At 35.3% G+C, this 23,125-nt stretch overlaps 1 protein-coding gene across 1 annotated transcript; it reads right to left on the bottom strand.

The window, feature by feature from the left end:
• Window positions 1-20,272: 20,272 nt before the first annotated feature.
• Window positions 20,273-21,031, bottom strand: LOC119526351 (keratin-associated protein 24-1). The gene has a single exon (XM_037825390.1). The coding sequence runs from the start codon at window positions 21,029-21,031 to the stop codon at window positions 20,273-20,275; it is 759 nt and encodes a 252-aa protein (XP_037681318.1).
• Between the last annotated feature and the right edge of the window lie 2,094 nt (window positions 21,032-23,125).

Raw genomic sequence — 23,125 nt, 5'->3', positions numbered from 1 at the left:
AAAACTGTAAGTTTCTCACCAACACACACACAGACACTGACACACACACACAAACATCTCCAATTTTAAACATCCTGCCTTGCAAGTAAGCTCTTATTTGCAAGGCTATGCATTGACATATTTGGCTTCAGCAGCTTCTGTCACAACTGGAAACTGCCATTCAAGTATTTCTAAGTTTTACTAAAGAGGTGACTTAGTGTATCTGCAAACCATTATTTTAAAGTGATATAAAATATAATGTTTCTCTCTTGTTTCAGCTCCCCTTGCTCAGTGGTCAGTCTTCTCAGAGCTGTTGGCAGGACTCTATTCATTGCCACCACAGATGACATCTCCTGTAAGATACCTCATGCCATCCCAAGCTTGCTATCTGCAGGTGCTCATACCTGTTCTCTGGATTTGCAACAAAGAGGAGTCCTCTCCCCAATACTGGGCACCCAGGCATCTCACAACATATCTCATGAAAGTAATTACTTTGATTTATTTTCTGTGGTCTTCATTTCTAATCAGAAACTTCTTGCATGCTTGATTAAATTGCCTCTTCATAGTAAGAAGAAATCATTCCAACACAGCCCTGTCTCTACAACCCTTAAAAATCTCTTTCCTCTATAACTTCATCTTAATGAAAATATACAAACAATGATTCCAGAGATATAATTTAATTAGAAATAAGAATTTATATTCTCAAAAACCAATAACTTTATATTTTTACTATGATAATATAATAGAAACTTGCCTCACATCTGTGTAACTAAAGGACTTATTCTGATAATTTATAAAATACAGTGACTCAGACTACCTTTAAAGAATATTGAAGTTCATGTCTCTTAGAACAGAAACTGATTATAATTTCTCTCCTCTCTCTACACTGCTTCCCAATTTGTTCTATGTCAGGGTTTGATTAGGTAGAATACCTTAAGTGCAGCATTCATTCAGAATACTCTCATATATTTTGTGTGTGGTCCTAACTTTTAACATGGAGGCAATAATGTCCTATATCATATTAGTTTATCAACTTTTGCTGGAGAAACTCATGGGATCAGAGAATTCAGAGTTGGAAATGGGCTTTTTCGGCTATTGAGTTCTAAATTTAGATCTTAGGAAAGTGTAGCCCATATAAGTGAGGTAGCAAAAACAATTCCCATAGTGATATGGTATCCAGAACTCATTCCCACGTCTCCAACTGTATACTTCTGAAAGCATATAGGGGAGAGAGATGAGTTACTGAACTAAGAAAAAGACTGTTTTATAAACTGACTTAACAATGAAAGAAGTCTCTTATGGGTCCTGAACTTGGAATTATATAAAGTGTAAATCAACACTTACTTACCATGTAGGTTATTAGCCTAAGCCTGTACCTTCAACAAAACTGGAAAGCAGTATTTCCAGATTGTATTTTAGTGCCAAAAGCTGTCAGTTTCTGTCAGTTTTCTCATTTAGTCATAAAAAATTAAGTTTTAAAAGGGTCTGAGAGGGTGTAACATCTACTGTCTGGCATGCTATGTTTGGAAACCTCTACCACATTGTCAAAAGAGAATATTGTGTCAATGCCTTTGAACTGTTATGCAGAAAATACATTTGGTTAAATATCCAGTCACCCACCCCCATCCTTGTATCTGATGGCAGAATTCTGATTTCCAAATGACCCTTTCCCAGATCTCGAGCATGAATTCCAGTGTCCCAGTCCTCCTGCCAGGGATGGAATTAGGCGTGGGCAGCTGACCCTGTCCTAGCCAGTGGGACCTAAGTTCAGATCTTCCATGAGATGGGAGATTCTCTCCTCTTTGATCAGATATTTTGTCTCTATGTGATGTCTGACACTGTGAAAATCATCTTGAATTTAGGAGGGGAAAACAATATGAAGCAAATCAATGTGCTAAATATGGTGAAGCTAACAAGAAAAATTCTGAATCCTTAATGATATAGTGCTGTTGAATTTATCCTGGAAATTTTGTACTATTGGACTCAATTTTAGTGTGATAATAAATTCTTATTGTTTATGCCTAAGGAAGTTAGCTTTCCAGTTATTTGAGGACATACACACTCTAAATCACATGCTTTCTATTTTAGGGATCTGACTTGCTTCTGAGACAGCCCTTTGAGAGAGTTTTACTTATAGATAGTTTTTGTCACTTATTAAACTAAAATCTGCTTCCCTTTAACCTCCACTCATTGGTTCTAGAGAAGCCTACCAAAGGTACATAGAACAATTCCAACAAAGCAGACCAGGGTTTAATTTTTACACGGAGGGATACAAATGTGTGTAAGATATAGTCAGTGCCTTTATTACTAGTAATAGAGCAATGGCACACATCTAAGTTAAAATGACGTCAGTCATTGGAGGTTAAAGATGAAGTGCACTGAGAACTCATAACAGTTAAGGTCAATGTTTGTTGGTGCATTAAGGTAAACCATATGGGAAAGATAATGTCTGGGCTGGACCCTAAAAGTAAATGTGATTTAAACATATGCATTCAGGAAAGTGGAATGGGAAAGCAAAAAAGAAAAGGGATTGATTGGGTTGGGCCATGTGACAATGGAAGAAAACTCCTACATCTTTTAGGGGAAACATGAAGAAACCACACAGGAGAGCACCTAAGAAACCTGGAGAGAAAAAGAGAGAAACCATCATTTCTGGGTTAATTGCCTTGTAAGGTTTGACTGTCTCCTCCATTTTGGAATTAATTCTTACTAATTCTTCTTTTTAAGGATCTCAAAGTGATTCTTCTTTTATAACTAAAATATTCTTGCCTAAAACACACATGTACAAAGAATATAATTGGTCATTTGGGGATCATGTTATATATATACATATATGCTCCATAAATATGATAAAATGAGATCCCCAATTATTTCAGAGGCTCAGGATTTATCTTATACAAGGCTACCTTCTGAAAATTAAAAATCTAAAACAAATACATTTTTTATCTTGAAGTTGATGGACATTTAATGCACAACTATACATAAAATATTTATAAATACCAGTTACAATTTAAGACAACATAATATAGGTTGAATGCTGCTTAAATGTTATTCTGATTCATCTAAAGCTTAGGAAGATGGCAACTACAGAAAATAAATGGAAACTTCCCATTTTATATAAAATATATTTAAGTATATGTGCTGAGTATTGACTATTCTGTCATATATGTCATGCAGCAGCCCTTCTTTCTAGTGCCTTTGTTTAGTTTTTGTGCAAATATGCATATAAAGGAGACACTAAATATGTATTTTGGTAGTGTTCTTTACTCAGGTCCAATGCTAACTAATCTCTAAAAGGGGATATACACTATGAGAAATATTTCGGAAAAACAAAAAAAAAATCAATTTGTTAAATTGCTGGGAAACTGAATAGATTTCCATGCTTCATGATCCAGTGAATAGTTATGCATAAATATTCAAATTCCAGCAACAGAGGAAACCAGAGTTTTAACATAAAACGGAAATAGATTGACTGACATTATTCTTTTACGCGCAAACACAAATACACATGCACACCACACTTGCATACCTAATTCTGTCTGCCTTAATTAGTCAATAATTAGCAAAATTTAACCCTCATTATAGGTCAAATTGCCAACTCCATCAGTTTAGCTTTGGGATGCAGGCTTGGAAAAAGGGACTGAGAATAAGAAATCATTTACTACCATTTTATTGCAGTGAGGGGCAAGCCTCGAGAAGATTTGATTTTTTTTATTCTTCAATGGTAAATGTAAATATGTGATTTAAAATCATTTCTTAAGACCAAAAATGTATGTTTGCTTGAAGCAAAATATTTCCAGGTACAAATTAGCTGGGTAAAGTGAATTTTTGACACATGAGACTGTCCAAGTCATTGTCCAAATGTGGTTTTGAATCATTCTTATTGGGACATAAAATGTTTATTTACTATGAATTTAAAAATACATTTGAAAATTGATTACAGACATTTTAACTTGAAAAGCTTATATAGACACTAAGATTTTTGAAAAGTGATATTAGAATATGTGATTAACTTATTTGGTTTACAGATAGTTATCAAAAATAAGCTCAGGGAAGCCATATTAGAAAAAGCAGGAAGAATTTCAGTATTTCTGGCTCTATCATGGACTTAAGCAAACCAAATTAATTTTTTAAAATGATTGAGGCTGTTCATTCTTTTAGTATTTCTTACTAGTGACAACTGTCATGTCTAGATGAACACTGGCCTTTCAATTGCTTTGATTTCTTACCCTGATCACATTCCTATGCCTTAGTGGTGTCTTCAACGGAACCCAATGGAGACAGTTCTCAAATCCTAAACCACTCAATTCACAACTACTATTCATTTTTTAGGACTATGTGAAAGCAACACAAGTGAATAATCATAATGATATCAAGCTAACCCCCAATCCCGTACTTGGAATCCTTAGGGCCTGGAGAGCTGGCCGGAACCCTCGCGACATGGGGATTCCTCTAGCCTGGGGTAGCCTGAACCCCAGTGCACCAGCTTCCTGTGTCCCTTTCCCTCAGTCCTCATCTCAGCCTTTGCCTTTGAGATTTCATCTCAGACAATGAAGAGAATGCAACCTCAAGCTTTTCATTTTAATTCCCTCATTTATAAAATGGGGATAAAGGTTCCTACCTCACAGGATTATTAGGTGGACTTAGTTAGATAATAGAAAGTGGGAAGAATCTAGATCAAGGAGAAATGGGAATAGCAAACCATTCTGAAATAAGTTCCACCAGGAAGACAGAGAGATGAGACAATGGAAGATATGTTCTCCTGATGTTCTGACTGGTTTTCTGTTAAAACCCAAACCCCAGGCAAATCACCAATCTTGCCAGAGCTTTCTAACAGAGATGCTTAAGGGAAAAGATGGAATATTCTCCTAGTTATTAGGAAAGGTCTGTGAAGCCGAACAAAGGTTTCGGAAAGTTTCATACCTTCGCAATTAATGGTTCTTTCTGCTTTTCTATAGAAAAATAAAACAAAAGTGTTGTTTGCCCAGATTGTTCTCAGAAAGCAAAGAGCAAGTCCAGATAACCTTTTGAAGCCTCCAAAGAGTCATGTGTAAACTACATGCTCAACAGATATATATTTGTTGATCAAAACAACAAACCAGAACAGCTTTCTGTGATATGTGTCTTTATGTCATTGAAGGCATTTAAATAACCAAAGTTCATCTCTTGCTATATTATTTTTATGTCTATGGTACTAAACTAACAAGAGGACCAGAGCACTGTTTCCTTATTATCCACTGTTATCAGTTTGTCACCTTTGAGAGAGCAAAATGGATATATGTTATTGTTTCTGGTGAGCCATTGTCTTATTCGCTGCATTTGTCTCATGTTCAATAAATATTTGCTCCTGGAGAAAGAAGGACTGAAGAAACAAAGAGCTTAGAAGATATGAAAGTAAGGCTCTGAGTTAGGAAGAATTAATCTAAATCAAAAATTTTTCTGAGCTCTGGAAATGTAGAAGAAAATAATTAAATGAAAAAGGAAACAATAAATAATTTCTGAAGTGTTTCAGTCTCAGGCTCAATCTGAGCATTATTTTGTCTATGTAGTACATCTCATCATTTCTCTTTAAGAGCCCCTAATGCCCACCCACTTCTACCATCTTTCCATTATTCCTTTTAAGTCATGTCCCTGAGCATAGCACTTAAGACACAATCATGAATAAATTATAGTTATTTTACAGAATTATTTATTGATATTTAAGCAAGATGATTTCATCATATTAAGTTTTGTGATACACAGTGAGAGTCTGTGGTCTCTTAAAAAGGCAAATAATTTGGCCAGGAAAGGGATTGATCAATCCACTTCCCATCATTTGCCAGGAAAAAAAATAAAAGTAACTTTGAGTAACTTATTGCTAAAGTTTCCTATCAGTAAATCAACATAGAACATGAATCAATGATTTCCTATAGCAGGAATTGTCTTTCTCATTAGGAATAGGTAGCCAAAGTCTATTAAACTTGTGCTGTCCCAGAGGATTTCATTCACTTCTTTAAAAAGTTAGATGTCTACTCACTCTGTTTTGGATAATCGCTCTTAGATATTGAACATAGAGGGAGGGTGAAAATTATTGTTAGAAATTAAATGGCCAATATCCATAAGGAAACTCTTGTATAGCCAAGTAGCACTTGAGTTGTCAATCATTAGATCAGATATGTCAATGCAGGCGTTATCCACTCTATGATGGGATATGTCGTATCCCAAGCTTCAGGTGCTTACCAAAACTAGAGGGATGGAAGATTAGATGTATGTATGAATTAAGTCTTGAATTACAGATTTTTCCTTAGGAAAAAAAAAATCACCATTTGAGAGCCCTACATGGATTTAGCACTGATTAAACTGATTCAGTACCTTTTTCAGGCTTTAGTTAATATCCTATAATAAGGAAGCTAGAATTCCTCTTCCCAGTTTAAAAATTTATGAAGAAAATATTTCTTTAAAAAAACTGTGTCCCTGAGGTCCTCCACCGAGTTTGACCTAGTTCCCTAGTTAGCTGTAACCTGCAGTGGTTCAAGGGAAGTTTTAACGAAATCAAATCCCTTAGCAACTGAAATCAAAAAGGAGAATAAACACAGCAACCTGAGCTCAATTGTGTAGATAGCTGAATTTTGTATTTAAATTATCCTTTGCAAAATGCACTTTTATTATGTAAGTAATGCATGAAGACATTTGCACTGAAATAAATTCACAAACACTGACAAGTAGGAAGAAATTAACACCCCTACCGTCCCACTTCCCAGTACACTTACTTTTCCTCATATCTCTCACTTCCTATAGATAAAATCATTACTTATTTGCTGTGTATTTGCTTCCAGACCCTTTTCAATGCATTTTCATACGTATGTCTATTAATATTTAGATAACTATAAATGTTTTGTTATCCTACATTTCCCCCTTCTACTGCTACTCCTCCACCTACTCCCCACCTGCTCCTTCTTCTATAGAATGTATGTTGTCTGTACTCTTTTGCTACTTGCTTCTTTAAAAATCTTCTATTATCAATATGTCCTGAAGATCATTCCATGTCATTATATAGGGACCTCTAACATTTTTGTCACTGTGACTTGGTATTATATGGAATGACTGCGATTAATTCTTTTTTTTTTTTTTGGATCTTTGTAGCAGGATTGAATTAACTTTACTTCTTAGTTCATGATCTATTATTATCACTGGTCTTTGCAAGACCCTCTCTTATTGAATTTGACTTATCTACCTTCTACCCTGACTTCCCTGAAAGTACTGAGTTGATGGTGTGTATTTTTTGTAATGCGGCATGTAATGATCCTTCTAGGACAATGTGGGGTGAGAATAGTGCACACATAAATCTATGTCCCCAACCTTTCTCTCTCCCTATTTTCTGGTACCAAGCCTTCTGCTCTAAGTTGTGACTTTCCCACACATGGACACAATCATTTTCTTACTCATCAGGGCATCCCCATCCTTTTCTTTCTCCAGTAACATCCTCAGGGCTCACATGGAGAGAGAGACACAGAGAGAGAGAGAGATAGCACCATATATTGGTTATCTGTCTTATCTCATCTCCTATTTTACAGTCCTCTAATGATGCCCATAGAGCTGGTTTCTAATTATTTCCTGTAATGGCTCTGTTGAATGAAAATCCTTAAGCATGGATCCTGTGCACATGTGCACATATTCATCTAGAATAGTAATAATAGGGATAGCATTTTCTGAGGGACAGTTTGCTCTCCTATTTGCTGATTCTTTTGTTTCTGAGGAAAGAGATGCTATATTATAGGCCACTATAAAACTATAACAAATAAATGCAGATGAAATATTATGATAGAGAAAGCCTGAGGTCTTACGGAAACATGTAGTAGGGGTCCAGAAGATGGGAAATTTGTACCAGATAACTAACTTTGGGTCATGCAATTCTTATTTGCTGCCTGTGTTTTATTTGTCAATTTGCTTGTTTTCAATAATGCACCAGTATTGCTGTTTTTTTCTTTAAAAAAAAACTTTATTATGGAAAACTTCAAACATGCACATAGATGTAAAGAGGAAGGTTTAACGAATCCCCCATACTTCAACAGTCAGCATTTTGCCAATCTTATTTTATGTTAAACCCTTTATATGGATTATCAAATTGAATATTTAAATTTAAAGTAGATATTACCCCTTTTTTATTCTGGAAATTTTCAAACAGTAGTAAATAAAATAATATAATGCATACTCATCAACCAGCTGCAACCCTTATCAACATGCCCCATTTTATATCATCCATAATATCTCTATCGCCAAAACCCAGCTGAATATTTTGAAGCAAAACTCCCAAGATCATGTCATATTAGCTGTAAATATTTCAATATGTATTTACAAAAGCAAATATTGTTTTCTTAAAGATTACCATTATTACATCTAAAAAATTAATAATTCTTAATATTGAGTACATTCACTTCAGATTTCCTTAATTGTCCTTTTTTTTTTCTTTTACACTGGTTTTCTTGAATCAGGATGCAAATAATGACTGTATGTTTCATTTGATTGAAGTCTCAATTTACCTACCCCACCCTGACCTTTTTATTCTACCAATTTTTTTTATGTCTTTTTAGGGCATAATTTGTAATGACATCAAATTCATCTAATTATTTTTAGTAAAATTCAGTGATTTTTAGAGTTTGCGATCTTCATTATGCTTGGTTCACTTTTAGAGCAGTTCCATCACTTCGAATATTTCCTCCTGTCCATTTGCAGGCAATTCTTGCTCTCACCTTCAGCTCCAGGAAACCACTGGTCTGCTTTCTGTCTCTGTAAATTTGCCTTTTCTGGGGAATTTCATATAAATGGAATCATTCTATATAGTCTTTTATGTCTTTTTTCACTTAGCATAATGTTTTAAGGTTTATCCATGTTGTAGTATGTATTAATATTTCATCCTTTTTTACTGTTGGATAATATTCCAATATATGGATATACAACAATTTGCTTATCTGCTCACAAATTAAGGGACTGACTGATTTTTGGCTGTTATTCATAATGCTATGAACTGTACAATATTTTGTCTTATGTGTTTTCATTTCTCTTGCATCAATACCTAGGAATGGAGTTCCTGAGTGGTATGGTATATTTATGTTTAAAGAAATTTTAGGAAGCTACCAATCTATTTTCCAAAATGTCTGCACCCTTATATTCTCACCAGAAATATATGAGAGTTTCCATTTCTCTACTAACTCACTAACACCTGGTATTGTCAGTCTTTTTGATAAAGAGGTGTGTAGTGGTACTTCATTGTAGTTTAAATTTACATTTCCCTAATGACTAATGTTTTTGAGCATCTTTTCCTGTGCTTATTAGCCTTTTATATCTTCTTTGGTGAAATGTCTATTCAGATTGTTTGCCTTTTATTAATTGGGTTTGGGTTGTATGTCTTCCTGTTATTGAATTGGGATCCAACCCCCCTCACTTTCCAGCTGCTCTAGCAGTCCCAAACACTGTCCCCTCTCTCCTTAAGCCACTAAGATGCAATTTTTTCAATTAAATTCAGTTTTATTGAGATATATTCACATACCATACAATCATCCATGGTGTGCAATCAACTGTTCACAGTACCATCTGATAGTTGTGCATTCATCATCCCAATCTATTTTTGAACATTTTCCTTACACCAGAAAGAATCAGAATAAGAATAAAAAATAAAAGTAAAAAAGAACATCCAAATCATGTCCCCCATCCCACCCTATTTTTCATTTAGTTTCTGTCCCCATTTTTCTACTCATCCATCCATACACCAGTATTGCTTTTGAAATAGGCTTCTTTTACACTGAAATTATAATTCAGTAGAGAGGGCTTCATTATAGTGTGATCCATCAGGATGTATAAGGTGGTGACCCACAGAATGAACTTTGGAGGTAGAATCACAGCAAACACCTAAAGAATTTCCCTCTTTAAAAAGTCAAACTCTTCTGGCCAGACATACAAAATGGCATGCACTTAATGACTTTAAGGGCGGAGTCTAAAATGGAAAGTATATAGCATAGACATTTGGAGTTGGCTTAGAATATCAGAGTCAGTCTGTGACGGTTATTAAGCTATTTTCTCTTTGTGTAAAACCCACTGTAATATACTCTGCTTTGGGATGCTGAGGTTGAGAATCTGGAAATCATTTCAGAATCATTTCTCCTTTGCCAGCTGCAACTTAAGTTCTGTCAACAGAGGGCACTAGAGGGCAGCTGGAAAGTTAGAGGAGAAAGCAGGCTTCTGTCCCTGTTTTGGTTTTCTGTCCCTGATACAATTACCCTGGCAAAGACAGTTGGCTTCAATCTCTCTCTCCCAACTTCTGATTCCCAAGACTAGCCTCACTGAGCACCCCTCATACTGTGCCCTCAGTCTCCAGAGAGACCAATGTCAACTAAGCTGGTACCCCAGAGGTCTGGGCACCAGCTCCATGACATTCCTTCTCAAGTTCCACCAGCTGACCCGTGCCCCTCTTCAGATGTCACCCAGAGTTTCAAGATTCTAACTGGAATCGTTAGAATCTAGTCCTAGGGGCAGAACCATCTCCAGCAGTTATTCTCCTGGCCACTGCAACATTTCCTGATTGTCTTTCCAGTCCTCTAATATTTGTTTAATCAATTTTTTATATTCAGTTGTCATGGTTTTTGTATGCTTGAATGGAAGTGGAGCAGTAGCCAAATGCCAGTCTGACCATATATACTCGGGAATATTCTCCAAATGCTCATTCTCCAGCCATTCTGGATCCACAGCTAATAGATGGTAACTTATCCAACATTCCAATGAGACGGAGAACATATCAGCACTGCCCCATCACCCAGATGTGTAATCAAGTTTACAGACTGATGTTCAGCAGCATTTCTAGAAGAAAAATACTAAAAAAAGAACTTCAAAATCATACTTATTGTGAAATGTCTGCATCTGTAATTACAGCAAGGGCCAAAAGTGGAGATCTCAGCAATGTGATCTGGGTGCTGAGAAATTAGCTTAATGCAATCATACAGTATTTATTATTATTGCCCATGGATGTTATTGTACAACTAACATTACCTCCAGGTGAGCATAAGTCTAGAGGAAAACAATTTGTTCCTGTCTTACCTTGAAATACCATTTCTTAGAATTAAATCATTCCAAACCAAAACAGGCCCAACAGCTTAAGAAACTAAATAAAAAATTTTCCACATGGCTTCTTCTTAGCCTATAAAAGATTACACTGTTTGAATATGATCTAGTCATGGAAGCTTCTTCTGCTCCCGTATCTTCCCCTGTGATCAGGTTACATTGCTGGTGCATGGCTAAAATGAATTTGGTCTTCAGCATGGCTTGAGTTTCTAAGTATGATTCTTGCAATGATCAGCATGGCTGTTCTTTCCTTGTTTGTATTTTCCTTTTATTTTATGCCTTTAAAAATAAAGAGAGAGCATCTCTGGATATTGTCATCAGGAAAGAAGTTAGAAATTGGAAATCCTTTTCACTCCATCTGGTGTAAGTAGTCCAGATACCAACATAACTGCACCTGAGTTAATATGTTGCTTGCAAAAATATGTCATGCTTTTTATTATTTTATTCTCTTAAAAGGTTAATAAATTGTGGAGATTAAATGACCAACATTAGCCTTTACCTTATTATTACCTTATTGGTGTTTCCAGTTGTGAAATGGTATCTGTCAGACATCAAGAGCTGGTGTCTAATGAAAAGCTTTAACGATATGGCCTGAGGGTGTAGCAGGTTTTACTGCTGTGAGTAGGTGCACAAGCTTTACAAGAGGGGTGGAGTCTCTGAGTTAAAATGACTGCAGTTTACAGCTTCTTAGAAAACTAGCTCATGGAAGAAATTCAGATCTCCTATCTGCACTTCCTTTATTTGTATCCCCCACAAACCTAAACTAACATTAGCTAAAATGCAGTATCTTCTGGAATTGCATAAGTTATGTATAACACTTGCATTGGCAACTCTTGGCGATTGACTAATTAAGGTATACCAGAACTAAACGCATGTCTTATGACTTACTCGTTTATTTGTGACATATAATTAAAATGGGCAGGTATCATAAGAAAAACATTGGCTAGGCTTGGGTGGATCTGGATAAGCACTTTGGGAAGGGAACATGGGGAAGTAAGGCTTACTCAAACACCATAACATATTTTAATATAGGTTATATCTAGAATAATAAAATATCATCACATTTTTAGAGGTAAAGTACTTATTAAATTCAACCTCCACATTTTACTAGTATGGAAACAGGCCCAGAGAGAAATGTGTTTTTAATCTTTGTCACACAACTGGTTAGTGGTAAAATCTGAACCAGAGAATGGCCTCCTGCCTCCAGGTGGGACCATGTCCTACTTTGTGTCCAGTCGTCTGTCAGACTTTGCTGCAGAGACGAGTCACACCACCTCCACTTCCCAGAAACACACATGTTTTCCCACAGGCTACTGGGCAACCATCTAGATGGCCATTACGTTTTAGACAGAAATAAGTAAAGGATTTTTCACTTTAAAAAAATTAACTGTTTTTATATTTTAAAGACATAAGCATAAATAACTTTGCTTGAGTTGCTTTTTTGGTTCTATGCTCTCTCTCAGGTTGGCAAATAGATACAGTACTCCACATTATGAGACACAGGCATTTTAAAATCAACACCCTGACTCTGAAAACCCTTTTGGTGCCAGTGATCTTGAAAGCCCTCAATCTTTAATAACTTATCTTGGAACATGTTGCATTGACATTTATAAAGCTTCTTACAAGGAAATAATGGCCAATACCCACAAATCGTCAAATCTAGAATATTAGTTTGAAACTTGGTAAACAGATGGTGATCGCACAAAATGTTGTTTTGTGATCTCTGGGAGCAAGAGAAAGCCAGGCCTTGGGACTCTGGAGTTGAGGTCTTCTTATTCTCTTGGTTAGCATAGAACTTGGGCCTACACTGGAGTAGAAAAAGTAAAATTAGTCCCTATATTTAGAATAGAGAAGGAAGACTTGGCTGTTTTTATATCTGGTTTAACTGACATCACCTAAAATCCTCATCAAAATATGTGTTTACTGGGAGAATTTCTCTTAGGAATTGTGTATGTGCCTCATTGTATAGCTGTGGCTTTGAAACCATCCTCACTGAGTTTTCCCAGTAAGGTAGATAAAAGTTTCATGGACCAATGACAGCTTCCTCAAAAACTACCACAACACTTTCTATCAAATGGAGCCATCATACCAGTTCAGTGAAACACTTGTAATTTTTTTATTATGTTTCTATTAATATTTTATAACAGCAGTATATTTTACCTGAAAGTAATGAGAGATGTAGATGTTCTGTGCCTCTGGCTGGATTATACTATTACACTTAAAATTTCCATTATATATATTTCAGTAGAGTCAAGGGAAAAAGGAAAAGAATATCCTTGTTAAGTTCTGTCTCCTTTATCAACAGTTTTCTAAGTTATGGAGACAACATACACATTATGCTTTTTATGCCCAACTGCCAAACTAGTAATTAAAGCAAAAGAAGCAGTAAATATGTATTTTCAAAAGAAGTATAACTATGACTTCCAGATACATACACAACACACTTGAGAATCATAATAAAAACAAATACATGCATACACATGCACATATAAACTCACATGTTGATTCAAATGTATTCATAAAGTTAACATATTGTCTTTATCACCTGTTCTTAGATAATCTTCAAAGAACTCATTAGCTTTAGTAGGAATTCAAATTTTATTCACGACCCACATTAATAGCTGGTAGGAGCTAGAATTCTGAGACTTATATGTCACCAGGAACCCTGGGGCAGGGATGATGTTTATCATCCATCTAGCTATAGGGATGCCCAAGGTATGAGTTTTCATGTTAACAATTCTCATATGGGTGCAGCAAAGGGGATTTTTGCAAAGGCTTAAAGAATCTCTTTCCCTTTCTTTTCCATTATCTTCTTTTTCTTTTTCCTTCTTTTACTTTTTCTTCCCCCTCCCTTCTTTTCTTCTCCTCCATCCCTCCCTCTCTTTCTCTCTCTCTCCTTGTTGATGGTTTTAGTACATGCTACCTGTCCCAAGTCAGGAATAAAAAGCTCTATTGACTCAAGTTAAGTCTTCTTTTTTTTTTTTTTTGGTAAATTTGTTTATTCCCATCCTAGACTATTATTTCCCTTAGATTTATGCAACATCAGGAGTACAAGTTCTAAATGCTATAAGTTTCTCCCCATTTCAGATCCAATTTTTAAATATTTTTCCATTGATGTTACCCTATTTGATTTGCCCCATGCATTATCTTGCTTTATGTGTTACATAATTTAGATTCTTGTGGCCTGGTACCTCGGGAAAATGATCTATCCTAGAGTGAAAGAATAGGTCCCCTGGAGACATTGTTCTTGGCATTATTCCTTTAGTTTTCTCACTCTAGGGCACCATATATATTGTTAATAACATAATCTGATCTTGCAGTATCAATTTTGTTAGATTTGTACCAATTTTATTTGGTGTCATGGATTTATACTCTCTTCACGCACTTCTTATGCTATCATCTGTTCCTTCTCCCAATAACATTAGGCTCACAAAATATAAGGGCATGTCTGCGTTCTCAGATAAACATTACCCAGTTTCAAGTTTAATTAGCTTCCTAACTGTGATAACCACAATGGGAAAAGATGCAATGAAATAGGGAGCTATCCTCTGATTTGCATTAAGCCAGGAACTCTGTTTGTTTCATGGTTGTGTCCCACAGTACGCATTTTCATTAATAAGATATTTCTTAGGGTATAGATAATTTTCCATGAAGTGATAAGCTGAATGACCTTTATTATGAAGTGTTATGTTGGCTTTTGAAAGACCACACCTTATTACTGAATGAGTTCTCAACACTCAAAAAAGAAATTGCTGGGAAAGAACACATATATCACTTTTTTTTTTAATTGACTAAAGCCAAGTTGTAGAATTAGATCTGTTAAACAAATGGGCTTGCTGATACTGGATCCTATTATTCAGCATATTTACCTATATCAGGGCAGCATGGGTTCACAAGAGGTTCCCCATGATGAGGAAGGAAGCTGTGGGATTGTGCATCCTACTGATGGTTGGGTCATGAAGGAAGAGGAGCTCCCAAGATGGAGAACACCAGGTCTGAACAGCTTAAGTTTCACAATTTGTAAGTAGCAGTTTTATGAATTAAACTCAAGTTCTTCTACTATTGACCATGCTACACTGATTACTATGTCATACAATACACATGGACAAAGCAACACTTGGCACTTTTCTTTTGAGTCTGTTAGCCAACAACTATTCCCTACTCAAGATCCATACTGTACCTGTATTACAAAGTTGAGGTCCACTGTGTTCCACAACCTGAGATAAAAGCGCATGTTACTTATTAGTGATGAGTAATTACTGAGAAATGATGCTGAGTGATAAGAAAAAGGAGACTCTTCAGTAGTGTAATCTCTAAGTCCCTCAAACTCATTCTCAGTGCACATACTCCAGATAAGAGATGGTTCACAGTAAACGACAATAATAATCTCTTTTTGAAAAGAAACAATTCTAGACTTAGAATCTTTATTCTTTAGACAAGGAAACTTTAACATATAGATATAGATATAGATATAGATATAAATATAGATAGATATAGATATAGTTATTTCCATCACAGTACAGAATCTAAATGAAAATTCAAAGACCACATATTTTTTATTTAAAAATAATTAAGAGAATTATTTCCTACTTTTTAATAATAGTCCTTCTAAATATGTGATTTCCTGAGGTGAGAGCAGTCAAAGAGAGCATCATCTAGAGTCTTCTGGATTTCAGTCTGTGAGTCAGAGAAAACAAAGGCAAGATCTGAGCTTCTGTTCTCTGATTTGTCAGTGACCTGACTACAGACACACACTTCAGTGGTTTACTGAATCCCACTGGCAATCAGATTAAAATAAACAAAAAGAACAAGCACAGCAAGCACAGTAAGTAGTTGCAGACCAAAAATAATTTTATTAGCTCTGAGAGAAAGCTTAAGGCACATCCTATCACAGATGCATTTCACCCCTGAGGCTGGTAGAGGTGGATATTTTAGTATGGATAGAACAGTATTGGTGGCTACAAATAAATGTAGAAATACATGGTTTTGAAATATTTTCTCACAATATTGGGATTGACATTATGATAAATGGAGCTGTCAGGTTTGACCATGGCTCAACCAGAACCTCATGATAAGTGGGAAGCATTTTCCTTTACCGGCGTGTTGAGCAGTTTGATAGGCATTTTGTGGGGAACTCAAAGAACAAGACTTAATTCAGAAACCCAAAGGAACAAAGAAGTTTAAAAATCTATTAGGGTTACATTGGACTTAGATATTTCACAGATTTAATGCACTAATCAGAAAATACAACACAAAAAAGTAGAGTGCAAAATATTAGCCAATAATCCAGTTTCAAGACAGCAGATGGAAACAAACATGAAAATTATATGGTATATTGAAACCTTTGATAGCATGCCAAATTTAGTAGATTTAAATTTTATTAAAAGTAAATCATTAATTATCTAAACACAAACTGCCAAGTATATAAATTTAAACAGAGACTTTAATCACTTAATATGTCGATTGTGCATTAAACAAATCCCATGATGCAGTTTTGTTTGATTCATTGCATTTAGGGCAGTAGGTGTACATGTGAATTCATTATATTTCTTTCTCTGCTGTGTATGAAATACAGGGAGAAAAAAGCAAGACTTCAATATTTATATTTGGATTTATAAAATTGTTACAGCTGTAGAAACTATATTTTAAATCTTTAAATAGAGTATTTTTTCAAATGAAATGACAAATAGATGGTCTCCTTTTAATGGGAGATGGAAAGAAAGCCTTGGTCACAACTGCTATACATTTTATGGGAAAAAAAAGTATTTCATTTGTAAGTTTTTAAGTGCAAATTTAAGGACGCCTTAGTTGGATTCCATAAATTAGCTACCACTGGAGCTATGGGCATAATATATTATTTATTAAGCATATTCTTTGCCTAACTGAAATCAAACAACACCAGACATATGTAAATCTTCACATTCTATGTTTTCCAAGGAAGCAGTGAGCTATAGAGGACTTAACCATGTTCACTTTGCTAGTAAACATTTTTATTAACAGTAACATGGAGGACGTTACTGATTATATGTTCTACAGAATCATAGGATGAGAACTACTTTATTTTTCATTAGTGTTTTCTTTGTTATTTTTAAATGATATAGGTAATCAAAGCTATGTTATTTACTCAAAAAATCACTTTGCCAACCACCAATCCCTATTTCTAAAACTCCTCTTCAGAAAATATTTTCCACTTAGGCTTTTTATTTTCTACAAATATGCATATATCTATATAACACATAAAGTAATGTTTTGTTTTTTATGTACATGTGGTTTTACATGCAATATATTGCAATTTATATATCATTTAAAAATTTTGTTTTTCTTCTTTTATTTAGTAATGTGTCTTTTACCATAAAAATTCATAGGATCTATGCTATTCTTTTTACTTGTGCAGAATATTTATAGGTGTGACTACATTACAGTTTATTTGATAGTCTCCCACTATTTCCAAATTTTCAATATGGCAGGCAGTCAGTAAGGAAATAAATATTGTAAAACTTAAATGAAAGATTCTGTAGAGGAGACACTGAAAAATGGAATTACCTGGTCATGCAGTGTGCAAATTTTAAATATTCATGTGTAGAATGGATGCACTGAATTTCTCTACCAGCTGTGGCACATGAGAACACATTTTTAAGTTGACATAAATAACTTAAAAATGTTTTTCAATCTGATGGTGAAAAGTAATATCTTGCATTTATGTTGCATTTTATTAATTACTAATGAACATTTTTTCTTAAGTTTAGTGACCACTTGTATTTCTTGCTCATATTCTTTCTTGTATTTTTCTATTGAGTCATTTGCTGTTTTTTTTTTTTTTTTTCATTTGTAGGAATTCAGACATATTCTGGGAATAATTTCATTGTGCATGTTGCAGATACTTTCTTCAGTCATGTTGTATTTTTAATTTCTTTGTGATATCCTCTATTACCAGGAGTTTTTGATTTTGATGTAGGCATATTTGCAAATAATTCATTTTATAACTATTACTTTCTTGTTTGTTTATTCTTATTGAAGAAGGTCTTACTCATCCAAAATCTTTAATCTAATGATTTATATTTCTCCCATTTTTCCCCCACTGGTGATTTTATGTTTGCTTTATTCAGGTCAAACAAAACTATACCTCTTTTCAAATTTATCTCTCGCAGACATCTCTCCTATTGAATATTTACACCCTTAGACACCTCACCATTCAGCCATCTCCCAAGTGCCATTTCTTCCGGTTAGAAGTAATCTTTCTTTCATTCCTTTGAAGCCCTTATATTGTACTTAAAGTGGTTGAGATAGTATTATCTTTGTTTCAGGCTATTACTCCTTTGTATAGTTGAAAGCAGGATCTATAAATCTTGATATTCCCAAGAGTCCTATTCAATGTCTCAACAAGTAGGTTTTCCAATGAAGTTTGTCAAGTGAATGAGTCTGTGTTTAGTTTGGACAACTGAATACACAGCTGAGACATGCAGTAATTATTTTCAAGTACTTGGACACCTGTCCTATGTTAACAGAACTCAATTGCTTCTATATGGTCAATGTGCGGTTGTTAAGGACAATTATATTTTTCTCAATATAAAAAATACATTTTCAACAAATGAAATTCTCTGAAAATTGAATGATCTTACATAGGTGTCACTTGTATTATTCCAAGACATGTTTAAGCTGGACATGCGTGTTAATATTCCTTCTGTAAGTTTTCTACACAAATTAGGCCTACTGAATGAATACATAAAATACTTGCTCCATGGATATGATATGCTTCATGAGTTTTCATTTTAGGTACCGACTATTGATATAGGTGATCCTTCCCCAGCCCACCTGTCTCCAGTTTGCACCCATCTCTGGGGACCATTTTATTTGATGTTAAACATGAGTAGCCAGATAGATATTATTTTTACCACTGAGATAGATAGCTTAATTTTATTTTTTGGATGAGGGCATGATAAAAGTCAAATAATTTCCTTACAGAGGTTCAATCATTTCCTTTGTGTTTCAATATTAAATCTATTCCGAAGCCCAAACTGTATCTACAAAGCCAATAAATACATATGCTATGCAGGGAAATACACATATGTTTAATGCCTTATATACTTTTATTAAATTAATATTATAAATATGGTTTCTCAAATTTCCCTGTACCATCATCAAGTACAGACATCCATAGAGACATAACAAGTAACGTGTTTAAAAACAGAACAGAACCAAACAACTCAAAACCCTGGGACTTCATATTCTATATTCTTTATATTTTTGTATTTAGTCTCCAAAACAAATGGCAGGAAATGAGCACTTTGACAATGCTACACCCAGGACACTGATAAACCTATAATGAATGTTAAATAAAGCATAATGAATTATTTTCAGATTAAAATATGTTTATTTTTTATGAACCTGGACAATTTCTGGAATCAGAAAGCAGTAATTCAGTAGGGGGAGGAGAATAGGAGAATCCTGAGCATAGAGTTATCTCTAATCATAAAGAGTCTACAAGATGATTTTATTAGTCTTTCAACAAATAGTTTTTGTGCTTCTGCTATTTTTGAGGTTTTCTCCAAGGCATGAAACCAAAAGCTGAGTAACAGTCAATTCTTTTTTTATGGCTTCTTTAGAAGAGAAGATTTTCTGAAAGTCTTCTGTTTTTTGAGTTCTAGTTGGCCATTGCTGGTTGCTCTTACTTTATTCAGTCAGTAGGGCAAGGATAAAGTAGCTCAACTTACTGTGTTTAAAGAAATGTTCTCTCTAACCTCATTAGAAAGGCAGTCAATGATGTTACTGATAGGAAGCGGAACCATCTGAAAATAATGTTCTGGTATCAGCATCAGTCAAACCAAGGAGGCTCCACTTCATCAAGAAGTCCTAGGTAGGTCATAACTACACTGGCAGACAAGCAACAGCCACAGTCAAAGTAAGAACAAACAAACAAAAAACTTGGTGACAGTTGCATTCAATGTGGAATCTCTTCAGCTTGTCCATCATAGTCAATTAAGAAAAAATAATACTACCTTCAGGATCAATCATTAATGTAAAGGGCATCATCAGCAACAGACAAAAAGCCTCATGTGGTAATGGCTGTGGAATTAAATTTGAGGTTACTGTAATAAAATCCTTAAGACACATAAAGAGATTTGGAGGAAAATTAGAGAAGACGACTATTTAGTAGAATCTGCCCAGTGGGAAATTTCCAGATGCTATAGATGTTATAAGTTGATTAATAGCAATTCAGAGGTCTGCTACCACTACATAAATACCTCAGAGGTGGAAAGGTACTGGGTATACAGCTCAGAGATCGGAAGTTTCTAGGAAAATAACCCAGTGGTCGGCAGCTCATAGACCCATAATTCAGGTATCGGCAATTTCTCGTTAAATTGTATTGGGGTCGGCACCTGCTGGAAATATAACACGATGGTGAGAACGCACTGGGTTTAATGCCAAGATTTTGGAAGCTTCTATACCCTAAGCTTCCCAGTCTGCAGTGGCTTAAGGTTTGGGGGATCTTGGGTAAGCAGTTAAGTTTTCCAAAGCAGTTGGAGCCACTGCGGAAGGTCTGGCAGGTTTTAGATGCACATCGGGTATGTGGGTAGCAATCCAATACATACCCCTTGGCCTGAGTGCATGGGCTGCAGCTGGTTCTGGCGCTGATGTTCTTAGTTTCACAGGTGCTGCAGACTTTGCCCAGTGTTGGGGAGTTGCATGGCACACAGGAGTTCGACAGGTCACAACCTGTGGTGCAGATCTTGGGTTCACAGCTCCAGGATTCACATCTTGGGGCTTCTCTGTAGGACTCTTGGCAGTTATCCAGGAGCCAGAGATTTCCTTGGTAGCTACTGGGTAAGCAGAGTCCAAAGGCAGGGTTTACATCACCAGAGCAAAGAGCAACAGGAGTAACTGGGACATAATACTGAGTTCTGCAGGGTGTAGAATCGCAAAACCCAGAATAGCCCAGAGGAGACATGAAGGACGATTGCATACTCAATGGTGGCTGCAAAGGTTCGGTGTGACTGTGGCCTTTATATATATTCATGGTGTGTGTCAGCATCCTCTCCTGACTCTTTTCCTTCCCACTAGCTCAGAAATAACACAACATCTCATTAGTGTGTTGTTTAGCTACAGCTGCTGGTGTCTTCACACTCATTCATATAAAAATAAGTTTATTTTGATTCTTCAAAGTATCTATAATAGGTATTCTGACCGTCACCCATCATTCATCATCCATAGACCATACCTTCAGTGAATAGTGATTTTAATGTTAATAGGCAAACTCTCATCTGCCACTCAGTAGTTAACAAGAGTTCATGTGTCTATGGACTTTGCAGCGTGGTTATTAAAAGGTTAATAAGGATTCAAGTGAAGCCAGGAACCTGTACTTTTCCACTCTTTACACTCCTGAAAAAATACCATGGGTTTGATCCCATGCTATGAAAAACGGTTTGGCTGTCTCGATGTTGTTGGCCAAAAGCAAAGGTTAAGCATTGGACTATTAAGAGAAAAAATTGGTTCCCCAAAATATGTTAGACTCCTATGTGTGCTAAGACATGCACTGGTGACAACTTCTCATCTGATGTGTTTGGTGCGTTCCATCCTGAAGAATCATGGCAATCCCAGTGAGGTTTGTGATCTATGCCAGGCTAAAAATGAACTTGTTCCCATTGGTCAGTGGTTGCTAAGCAATCCAGACTTCTATGAGATCCCCTTCTCAATGGGAGTATCAAAGAAAGCCAGTTTATCAAGATTGTACCTTCACAATCAACTAAGATTATATATTATACATTCTGTTGCTTCAGCTATAAGGCCCAATTGTATCAAATCTATACATTTTTATCAAAATATGTTTGGCTTATTCTTCATTTGCTTTCATTTGAACAGAGACTTCATTCCATTACTGTGTTGAAAAATGCATTTATTTTTGTTGATGTTCACCAAAGGGAATGTCCAGGCTTAATTTTTTTGTTTGAATAACCTATCTAGCTACTATAGTTACTGTACATATTAAAAAACATTCTCCACTCCTTATGGTGAAAGCTGAAGGAACTATTTTATGACTTTAATTTAAACTGCGTAAGTGGCATTTCGTTCTTCAAAATATAAACTATAATTCATACTTAGAAGTCCCATTGAATTGGAAATAGTGATGTATTTGGTAACAGTGTTGAGTTCAGACAAAATACAGAACAGGCTGCTTCAGGTAGCATAAGATACATGGAAAGTTTTTAAAAGGAACTGTCCTCAGAGTGAAAATGTGATTTCCCTTGCTGTTCTCTGCTTCTCAGCTACATTTTAAAAATGCACACCGATTTAAATCTACATTTAAGTAATCTACATTTCAGAAATTCTCTGAATTTTCTCCATATTTCTTCCAGTTTTCATTCTGTAAGGATAAAGTAAACAACTCTTTATTTAAAACATTTTGTTGTTTTCTGGAGTTTCTCTCAGGTGGAAAAGGTCAGGATCAGGGAATCATATTTTAAGTAAATTGTTTGGCTCTAGAGATTTTGTGTAGAAATTTTCAGTCCTAAAATAGGAAAGATAGGAAAGAAGATACATAAAGACAGTTGATGCCAATTTTCTGTTAAGTTACTGAGTTGTTTTGATACATAGAAAAGTTCAGAGGTTGATGGAGCCTAATTTCTACATCTCTCTATCGTACCAATCTTACTTCTAGCCCTTTTATCTCAGGCTTCCTTGTAGCACATTTGAAAAAAGAAAGAAAAAAATAAAACAAGAAATAAAGTAGTCAGCTGTAAAGCTCTATTTTACACTGAAGTCTTTCACACTAGTATAAGTCCGACAAAATAAATAATATAGAATGTCACATAAAATGACAAATATTTCACAAATAAGGCTGTATAACATATTTAAAACTTATTTTGACATGATAATATTTCCAACATTTAGAAACTGAGATTGACAAATCCAGAGTTAGCTGACCTCTTCACATTTGTTTTATGTTTCACCTTCTCACCCACTCATAATGTCACACTCCTATGTAAAGATCTTCCCCCATTCACTCCACCATTGTCTATAAATGATACCTATACAGAAATGTCTTCTACTTTAGCCTGCA

Source organism: Choloepus didactylus, chromosome 1 (genome assembly GCF_015220235.1).
Source record: "Choloepus didactylus isolate mChoDid1 chromosome 1, mChoDid1.pri, whole genome shotgun sequence".
Classification (NCBI taxonomy): domain Eukaryota; kingdom Metazoa; phylum Chordata; class Mammalia; order Pilosa; family Megalonychidae; genus Choloepus; species Choloepus didactylus.
The sequence above is the reverse complement of the archived record's forward strand: the minus strand, read 5'-3'. Positions and strand labels throughout refer to the sequence as shown.